The following is an 11202-nucleotide window of genomic DNA, read 5'->3' on the forward strand; positions in this document are numbered from 1 at the left end:
ACTATATTCTAGTAACAAACATTTCACTTCTTCTCTTGGACTGAAAACGAGCAAACATAATTTGTACTCAGGAAGGAATCATATTAAGTTTATCCTTTACGCGAAATCTCATTATATCTAAATATTTAATAGATTAGGTAAAACTTCATATTAAAAAAGAATTGTTACAATTTTATATCACCAACTGAAAAGTGGCATAAATATATTTTTTCTTTAAATTAATCCCTGAAAAGTAGAGTACATATTCGAAAAGAAAACGATAATACCGTATCTATTGGAGATAGCAACTCATGTGAAACTATATCTAACGAAAAACAAAAAAAAAATTTTTTTATTCGCAACTGTTTTCTATAAAAACAATACTCAAAAGTCGCTCGAAAATTAAAGTTTTTTTCGACTACCGCCGTGTTATTCATTACGAATTTTTGGTAGAGGATCATACCATCAATAAAGAATATTACCTCGGCGTTATGCGGCATTTGCGTGAGTCCATCCGTAAAAAAAGACCAGATTTGTGGAAAGCCAAAAATTGGCTTCATCACGGCAATGCTCCATCGCACACGGCCCTTGTAGTACGCGATTTTTTGACCAAACACGGCACCACTGTCATCGCTCAGGCACTATATTCGCCATATCTGACGCCGTGCAACTTTTTTCTCAAAACTCAAATTGCCCCTTCGAGGTAAGCGTTTTGAGTCCATTAAATCAGCGAAGGGACTAAAAGCCATACCTGCACAGGCCTACGAAAAGAGTAAGGAAGATTGGGCTAAGCGTTGGCATATGTGTATCGTTTCAGAAGGAACATATTTTGAAGAAGATAAAATAAATTTGGAATAAAATTTAAATTTGTGTGTTTTATTTACAAAATCCGGGTACCACACACTCATTTGTTATATGTTATATGAGGATTGCCTTTTAAGTCTTATGTCTAGCAATGATTTTATTGTTTTTCGAAGTATTCTCGTTGAACCAATTTTCGAAACAGTTTTGCAACTCTGAAGTTGGTATCTACAAAAGTAGGGGTTTAAATATCTTAGTGGCCTGTTCCGGCGTAGGAAAATGTTTGTCATGCATTTTTTCTTTAATGTTTAAAAACCAAAGGGCGTTATCGGGTGCCAAGTCTGTTATATCTCCCAATTTGTATCACGTCTCCTCGTCCTGTCCAAGGAAAGTACACAAGTTAGTTGTTTTGTAAGCCAATATTTTTATTCAAAATTTATTTATTTGAAAATCAGTTTTGGATGAAAGTTCTTATCCCACACTTTGGTGTCACAAAAGATTATAAAAAAAATGCAGTAACTGGTTTATTCAATTTTTTAATTTATAATTATTTTATTTTTCAATTTATACACAATATATATATTGGTTCATTACAATAGTTCACAAATATTTTAAAAGTGTTTTATCTTATATTGTTTGTTTCACATTTTTTCTTTTGTTTTATTTTATTAAAGTTAACCACCCAAAAAATCACTTACGTGAAACCAAATTGTTAAACTCAGCACTTATTATTTTTTAATCTTTAAACTACCCGAACAACTCGAACTTTTTAAGAGTTAATACCGCATGGTTTTAACAATCGAATCGCACTCCCATCATGAACTGGCTTCTGACAAAATTTCCACCCATGTTTTCACCTCTAGAAAACTGTGATCATGTGCTTAATGCATTGTATTCAGAAAATTATTTTAAAATAAACTGGGTTCGTAACCAATTGTTAATAAAATTTTAGGGTAACTAGTCAAAACTAGATACACAACAAGTCTGTGCTGTAAGGTGGATGACCCATCAATTCGACTTTTTTGTTTGATCTGATGTGTCGTGGTGCTCATACTGTCATGGCGGAGGATGATTTCCCTTCAAAGGTAGATTTTTCTCAGTTCTACGAAACTATCGAGAAACAAATAGTTTTGTACTACACATAATTGCCTGATCTACGTTGTTCAAGTGGTGCAGTTACGAGATGAGTGCTTTTTCTGAAAAAACATGTGACCATTTGCTTGGATTTGCTCCATCCTCGGACAACTTTTGTCGAGTTCTGCTCGCTTTGGATGACCCAAACAATGGACGTTCATATAAGTACATCCATTATTCGTACCTATCATGATGTCGCGGACAGGATCTGAGCTACCTCGGTCATAGTTTTTCAGCATTTAATTGCACTAATCAACATGTCCCTTTTTTTAGCGAATGTCAAGTTATGGAGAATCTAACAGAACAACAAACAAATCTGTTAGATTTGTATGTATATGAACAATTGAATGTATACTGGTTCCATAGTTTACACATATATGTATACTGGCCATTAAGCCAAGGACGCCTCTATCTCTTGGTATGCAACATGACGATCTATCTCAATAATTTCTCACACTGCATCGATGTTTTCTGGTGTATCAGCCGACCTTCACGAAATTCGTTGCGGAGAAAACCAGGCTCGAACTCATTGAACCAGCGTTTTGTCGTCGCTGGATGTGATGTTTTATAACCAAAAAATAGAACTAAGATGATCGATGCTTTCTTTTCTAGGTAATCTGAGTCGAAAATCGTCAAAAATCATCGTACGAAAATATTTATTATTTAATTCCATTTTTCGATGAAATTTAGAAGACTAAACCGTTGTAATAACATTTATGCCTAAAAATGTCAAATCTTGAATAGAAATGTCAAAACTCATTTGGCAATACTTAAAGTTGCCTAAGCGCAAGACTAAAAAGGCAGTCTACAACCAGCGATTTTTTGTCCTATCAGTAAAAAACTTGACAATAAAACGTACATTTAAATATCTATATCTATTTCATTATATTGTCATAATTTTTCAAATTTTGTAAAATAGTAAAAAAAATTTCAGCTTTCTTTCTTCTTCTGTCTTTGAAAAGCCCAAATTTAGGGTTCATCTTGCGCATGTAATTACCACAGTGCTCAAGACACCACTTTAAAGAGCAGCTTTTGTACGGCATTGGAGATGGGGAATTTACATAGGTATGTAATTTTTATGTTCCGGAAGAATGGATTTCTTAAATCAAGTCCTGGGTTTTTAAAAACATACATAATAAGTGAATACATGGTTGCCAACTTGACATTAGTTCCTTAAAAATATATTTCTTAATGGTTTCACAACGGCTAAATGGTGCACAGCATCAGTAAAATTTATTACGAATAACCTCAAAGCTTTATAAATGTGTTTGATATTTTGATTAAGTGATTTAAAAACATTACACATAAATATTAATGCTATATATTTAAAAGCGAGATGTTAAACTTTTTACAATTCATATATTATTAACAATATATTGTACAACTGAGTCCGATGTTACTCAATTTAGCAAGATTGTTTTATTGATTCGACCTGAAAAAACAAAATAAGTCTATATATTAGAAAAAGAAAGGATCGATTATTTTAATTTCAAGGAATTAGTTAAATATTGTAAAGCCACAAAATCTGTTCTAGTACTTAAGAGAAGACGATGAGCGTTCATTAGATTAAGCAAATAGAAATTTTTTGAAAAGAAAATTCAACTAGAAATTTATAATTATATATACCAAGTTGAGTTGAGTTGACAATGAGAGTCAACTTGTAGTAGTATAAGGCTAGAGAAAAGAATAAGATGATGGGGGTATTCATTAAAAAATGTATGGCTCTATATCGAGTTAATGCTAGCTTTTAGTTCACTCGGTAAACAACAAATTATTTTACTGTTATATTTTTCATTTTGGCATTTTGGGTTAGCATGAAATGATATTCACAAAAAAATTCAGAGGAATAACGAATTTAGTTGAGTTTCAAAATATTTTAAAGTATAAGATTATGATTAAAAGTGAAGAACTTTTAACCTAAAAGATTAAAATTCATTATTTACAGAGCTGTACAGTTTCATTTCTATTTCAATATGCTTTCGCCGGGAGATACAGTTGTCTCATTTTTGTTTCAATTTTCGGAGTTGATTTTATTATCACGTTTTGCTCATCGAATTTCGTCAAACTTGATATAGATGAACAGTCCGATCATTCTGACTCGGGCACAATTGAAGTGCGAAATGCCTAACTGCTCATTTGCTTATGAATATAAAACGTCTACATTTTCAATTTTATTAAGACAGTTTGATGAGGTTACATTACAACCTAATTCTAGTTCAAATAAATTTCTAAAAAAAATACTTGGTGCAATACAGACTTATATGAACAATTCGACAAAGTCTTGGTCTAGTGGCCAGAAACAAAAATTTCTACTGGCAGTTGTACATATACTACATATATAAATCATTCATTTACAAATCGAACGGATTTTGGCAAAAAATGACCTTATCACCTTCGATTTGGCTTTTACTTGCGCTTTTGAAACATTTTTACACACCGGCATTTCGGAAAAAAATTTACAATTTTTTTCCTAGGAGATATGGGCCAATTATGTTTCGAGAATTGCTATTGTAGACACAGTATTCAACGGCCATAATTCAGGTTAAACTTTAAATTTATTGCGTTTTAAAGATAACTGGTTGAACTTTTAAGAAGTTGGTTAAACAATTAAGATTGTTTATATTTAAGTACTAATATTAACTGTTAAATTAAAAAAAAAAATTTTCCAAATTTATTCCGAAAGTTTTCATTTGTTGTATTCCATTTAGACTTGGTAATAAATTTTACTGAGAAATAAAAATTTTTAAGATAGAATTGTTTTTTGAAATATTCTAAAATATTGATTTTCCCCCGCTCCACCTTTCCAGCACATGTGTACTATATTTCCATTGAATATATCTTAAAAGAAATTACTAATAAAATTCTTGTATTTTATGTTTGGTTTCGATTTGTAGTAAAATTCTGATAAAACCCAAAATTGTCAGAACGGTATTATACTTTTTTAAACAATTTTTAAAAAAAATTTTTAAAAAGATCTTTGCAAAAATTAATTTCTTCTTTACCTCACCGCAAATACGCACACAGGATTTTTCTGTAAAAAAATAGGTCAACATATTAAAAAAATTTTTATTTTTTATTTTTGATTTTTGATTTTAATTAGCCAATAATTTTCACTTAAAAAGTCAATATTTCCAGTGTAACATTGCTTTTGAAAGTATTTAAAAAATACATTTTCAGGCACCTGAAACCGCACTTTTACGCACCGTAACACCGTTAAATAAATTTTTCATAAAAAATATTATAGTAATGTTTATGTGGTATTTTTAAATTAAATGTATCCATGGCATTCTTATTTTTAAATCACTTATTTTAACATAATTAAACCTTTTAATAAACTTTTTTCTTATATAGATGAATTAAAAAATTAATTAGTTCCACACCAGCTCAACTACCTACATTACTTCTACCTTTTTGGTGAAGTGTTTTTCTGATATAGTTGGAAGAACATTCTGCACAGGTCAGATATGCTATAGGAAGTTTTCTGGGAAGAACTATAAACAAATTATTTAATTTTGTTGTATTTACATTGATGTTATTAGTACTATTTCATCCTTGATACTTTAGTAGAAACAACCAACATCTACTTTGTTCGACGGTCGTCACGCAACTGTCTCTTTTATTATTCTTTCTCTTAATTCTACCTTAGTTTACATGTGTATGCTTAATTCTATCTTATGACTACAATACTTATATACTATCATACAACTACAATACTTATATACTATCATACATCTACAATACTTATACTACTACAACTCGGCCGTCCTGACCTCAAGGATCTCCTGATTCTTGATTTCTACTTTTAGACCTTAACATTCTAGTGCTTTCATTATTATTAACATTTTTCTCTCTGTCATCTGACACCATACATTTTCCAAACCACGGTTTCATATTTGAAGCTGCCCAAATACCTTTATACACCGCTTTAGAATGTTGAAACCCTTCTACATCTTCTATCACAAACCTATCGTTCCCAAGTAATTTTGTGATTTTATAAGGGCCTTTGAATTTAGGTATTAGTTTTTTTGAAACTCCGATATGAGTATCATAATTTCTTATCATAACATAATCACCTATCTTATATATTGTCCCTTCTCTACGCTTCATATTCACAATTTTTTCATTATATTTTTGAGCTTTTTGTTGTTTTTCTTCTGCAACGAGTCGTAGCTGCTCTAAATTCCTTTCTGGTGCGTTTTGTTCAATATCTACTACGTTCTCTTTAAGGCTATCTATAACTTTCCCTTTTTGATTTACTCCAAATAACATAACGCTCGGATGTTCACCGATCATTCTATGAACTGTATTGTTCAGGGCATATTCAACTGTTTCTACAACTTTGTCCCAGCTTTGTTCTGACTGCGCACTTACTAACTTAGCTATCATAGGTTTTAGATTTCTGTTAACACGTTCTACTTGGCCGTTAGCTTGCGGAGATGCGGTGGCTATTTTTATGTGTTGAACGTTATTAGCATTTAAAAATGACTCGAATTCACCAGACGTAAAACATGACCCTCTGTCTGAAATAATACACCTGGGTCTGCTATAAGCTCTAAAGTAATCGCATAATGCTTGCACCGCCTCCCTTGACTTTGTCGTTTTTGTTGGATAAAGCCTGACAAATTTCGTACACGCATCAATAACAACTAACAAGTGTTTCATAGAACACTTCTTTCCTTCAATCGGTCCAAAATGATCGATATGAACAACGTCAAAAGGACTTATTCCTTTCGGAATATTGTGTAAAAAACCTTCATGTCTACCACTTTTATCTGAAAAAGCAATACACTTTAAACAATTTTTTATATGAACGTCTACTTTTTTCTTCATGTTTGGAAACCAATAAGTTTTGGAAATTATTTCTATCGTTTTGTCAACCCCTACATGACCCATTTCATCATGATATTTGTGTAATACGTTTGATTCCATTATTTCAGGGACACAGAATAATAGGTTGTTGTTATTATTTTTTCTATAAACTATACCATTACGCATTTCATATGTTTTACTTTCTGCCTTTTCCAACTGCACCTTAAGAGCTTTTAACTTACTGTCCCTGTTCTGACATACTACTAAATCCTGTTCGAACGAATTTCCCTCTACTACTAATATATTTGTGCTTCTACTTAGCGCATCTACGTGTTGCATGTTCTTTCCTGACCTATGTTGTACCTCATAGTCATAATTCTGTAATTCCAATGCCCATCTGGCTATTCTTGGATTCAACTCTTTTTTTTGAAGTGTGAGTGTTAACGAATTGCAATCTGTAACTATCTTGAACTTTCGTCCTGTTAAGTATACCCGAAATCTTTCCAACGCATAAATTATGGCTAGTGTTTCTAGCTCAAAACTATGGTATTTTGACTCCGTATCTGTAGTTCTCTTGGAGAAAAAAAATACTGGATGCCATTTGTCATCTTTTTTTTTCTGCATTAATACAGCTCCAAACCCAATACTACTCGCGTCAGTATGTAACTCTGTCTTATCATTCGGATCAAATAAGGCAAGGATCGGTGATTCTACTAATTTTCCTTTCAGTGTTTCAAATGATGCTAACTCCTCGCTACCCATACTAAACCGTTTTTCTTTTCTGGTAAGATCATACAAAGGTTTGGCTATCATTGAAAAATTTTTTATAAATCTACGAAAATAAGAACATAACCCCAGAAAACTTTGTAGCTCGTGAGCATTTTTTGGCAACGGAAAATTTTTAACAGCCACCAACCCTTCGTCATCTGCTTGTATGCCTTCACCGGTTATCCTATACCCTAAATATTTAACGCTTCTGTATAAAAATTCACATTTGTCTAGTCTTAACTCCAAATTATTTTTTACTAGTCTCTTAAAGACTTCCTCTAAAGTGGCTAAATGTTCTTCTACACTTTCTGTTGCAATCATAATGTCGTCAAGATATATTATCACTTTATTGTTTTTAATCATATCAGCAAAAATTTTGTTTACAAATCTTTGAAACGTCGAAGGCGCGTTTTTCAAACCAAACGGCATTCTTAAAAATTCGTATTTACCTAACGGTGTAACAAAAGCTGTGTATTTAACAGCTTCTTTATCCATATACACATGAAAAAACCCATTTTTCAAATCCAATTTCGTAAACCATTTTTTATTACCTAACTTGTCCAATAAATCATCTATCAAGGGCATTGGATAATTATCTTTTAATGTTACTTTGTTTAATGTACGATAGTCGACACACATTCTTAATTCGCCTGTCTTGTTCTTCACTAACACAATTGGTGAAGAAAATTCTGACTCACTTTCCTTAATAATACCTTTGGACGTATAGTCATCTAACATTTTTTGTAACTCATCTTTTTCTGTATATGCAAGTCTTCTTGGGGAGTAATTAAATGGTTTAACATTATCTAAACTGATCTTCATTTCACACTTTATCTCGGGTTCTTTTGGACGCACTGGTGTCAGATAACATTTAGTAAATATCTCTTCTAACAACACTTTTGTTTTAAATGACACTTCTGGACCAATATTACATTTTTCTTTATGTTCATCATTTATATCGATTGCTAAAATACTTTCTTCAAAAGTTTTTGCATCGTCACAATTACTGTCATCACTTAACTTTATATTTTTTTGATATTTAAATCTACAGTTTTCTTTTGGCTGATCTTTACAACAATTTTTCCATATTATTTTTGCATTGCTTTTTCTTAAAAAATCTCTACCTAAGACTGCTTGGCTGCCCATAGAATCATCAGCAACTACATAAAATTTAATCATTACTTTTTTTTTATTCAAAAATATCAAACAACTTATTTCTCCAACTATTTTTAATTTACTTTTATTAAGGCCAAAATATTCTACATTCGAAATTTCATTTAACTTTACCGCTTCCGGTACACAACATTTTTTCAAAAAACTAATTGGGCTGCCAGAGTCTATTAGGCATTCTAAAAATAAGGATACTTTATATAAGCCTATAATTGACATACGAAAATACCTTACATAATTATTTTGTTGTTCGTTGGCGTTGAATTTGTTACGGGGACAGACTGCAACCCGGTGTTCCAAACTACCGCATCCATAGCAAGCTCCGAATGGACGTTTCGGTTGACGACATTCAGCGGCAACATGCCCAGTCTTACTGCAGTTAAAACATCTTAAGCCTTGCTTTACTCGCCTTTCATTCGTCGACACTGTCCTAGCAGTATTTTGATTAACATCGCCAAACGCTGCTACCAATTTTTCTTTTGATTTGAACTGCTGCATTTTTGCAAGCATACGCAGTTGTGGATCACGTATTCCATCAACAATGTATTCAACTAACTCTTCTTCCGACATATTTATCAGTAATGATAAAACAATTTTATCGTTGTAATAATCAACAAATTTTTCATCATCGGACCACAAACGTGTTTCAAATTTGCGACGCAATTGAACAATACTCTCTTTTGAGCCAAATACGGAAATCATTTGTTCGATCAATATTTTACTGCTTTGTGTAAGAACATTTGGTGTAGAGTGGAGCCAATTTTGTACTCTACCTTTTGCTTTCGTTATAATAAGTGTTCGAACTACATTGTCTTCTAATTCGTAAGCTTTTTCTAACGCTTCAAGTTGCGTAACCCAAACATTAAAATTGTTACCATCGCATTCCGGTAAAAATTCTTTTAATATTATGAGCGGTACTTCTATTCTTTGTACTGAATGTTCACATTCGCTTAAACTCGAAGTGTTTAATTGTAATTGAGTCATTTTCTTTGTCAATTCATTCTCTTTTTCAAACAGATCACGCTCTTTCTTAAGCAACTCAATTTCTTTTTGCATAAGTTGCATTTTTTTTATTTCTTCGTCTCTAATAGTGGTTTCTGTTTGCATTTTTGCTTCCTCCGTTTCTTTGTTATTCACTTCCTCCCTTACAATTTGATTTCGCTCGTTACTCATAATTTCACAATTTTGTACAACAGACTGCTCAACTGCTTCATCACATTCTGGCGTCACTGTTTTTTTTATACTCATCGGCGCACACTCACTGCGAATATGCTGTGGCACTTTTGCTAAACGCGCAATCAACTGCGTTTTGTTTCCACCTACTTGCAACTTCAATTTTGTCAGCCAATTTTTTAGCTCCTCCACCGTTAGATCATCAAAACATAAAACGTCAGCTATGCCATCCATTCTTCACAGTTTTATATAAATATTTTAAATATATATATTTTATTACACACGGGCTTTAAAAAAAAAATAATTTTTTTTTTTTTACTTGATCCCACTTCTGAATTTTAGTAGAAACAACCAACATCTACTTTGTTCGACGGTCGTCACGCAACTGTCTCTTTTATTATTCTTTCTCTTAATTCTACCTTAGTTTACATGTGTATGCTTAATTCTATCTTATGACTACAATACTTATATACTATCATACAACTACAATACTTATATACTATCATACATCTACAATACTTATACTACTACAATACATAATCTGTAACATTTGAAGAAGGAAACATTTTTAGATTAATATTTTTTTCTAATAGGGAATAAAACAGCGATATTTGAATGAGCTTTTAACTGATGTAGCTGCTTCGAAGCGGTGTTTAATCTTATTCATCTTCATTTTTGTAGTTTTGTAATGGCGCACAATATATGGCAAACATTCCTTAAACCACTTAAATAACCCCTTCCTAGTTTGGATTGTATTCTATATTTGTTGAAGGCCTGCTCTTGCGGCATTCCTCTTTAAGGTTCCAGCAAAACTATCATATGTCCTTTGCCGTGTGAAGTTAGGAAAAAGCGCCATTCTCCCTCTAAACCAAAGTCCGCTTTGTGATGAGTTAAATGAATAAAATTTTTCAACGGAAAAATCGGAAAAATCGAAGAAGTCAATACATTTTTATTATAATTTGAAGGTGTAGATGTATGTTTTCGAATAAATATACGATAGTTGTGTTATTATGTAAACGGTCAAATATGAAGACAAATGTTTTTACATGTAGTTATGAAGTTCATAATAGTAGTAGTGGTAGTAATGGTAGTAATGGTGATTGCAAACGAATAAATTTTTTGCCAAATCATTATTCTACTAAATGCCTTGTATAGAGTATTGAATCAGAAGAGCATATTATTTGAAGAAATCGCACAAAACAATAAATTCACTTTCTACTAAGTTGTGTTTCGTATTCTTCAGCCTGTTTCTGGTTCTGCCTGTTTTTCAACGATAAAGAAATCCAAAAGTAATTTGTCAAAATCGACGGTCACGCATTGCAATATTCATCTACTGCTGCTGTGGAACCTTAAAGAGTCATTTAACGT

General features: G+C 32.0%; 1 protein-coding gene across 1 annotated transcript; it reads right to left on the reverse strand.

The window, feature by feature from the left end:
* Window positions 1-8752: 8752 nt before the first annotated feature.
* Window positions 8753-9736, reverse strand: LOC119661975. Its single transcript, XM_038071502.1, has 2 exons — window positions 8896-9736; window positions 8753-8840 (listed from the first exon to the last, which is right to left on the reverse strand). The coding sequence occupies exons 1-2, from the start codon at window positions 9724-9726 to the stop codon at window positions 8832-8834; spliced, it is 840 nt and encodes a 279-aa protein (XP_037927430.1). The 5' UTR covers window positions 9727-9736; the 3' UTR covers window positions 8753-8831.
* Between the last annotated feature and the right edge of the window lie 1466 nt (window positions 9737-11202).

This window comes from Teleopsis dalmanni, chromosome X (genome assembly GCF_002237135.1).
Source record: "Teleopsis dalmanni isolate 2A chromosome X, ASM223713v2, whole genome shotgun sequence".
In the NCBI taxonomy this organism is placed as follows: domain Eukaryota; kingdom Metazoa; phylum Arthropoda; class Insecta; order Diptera; family Diopsidae; genus Teleopsis; species Teleopsis dalmanni.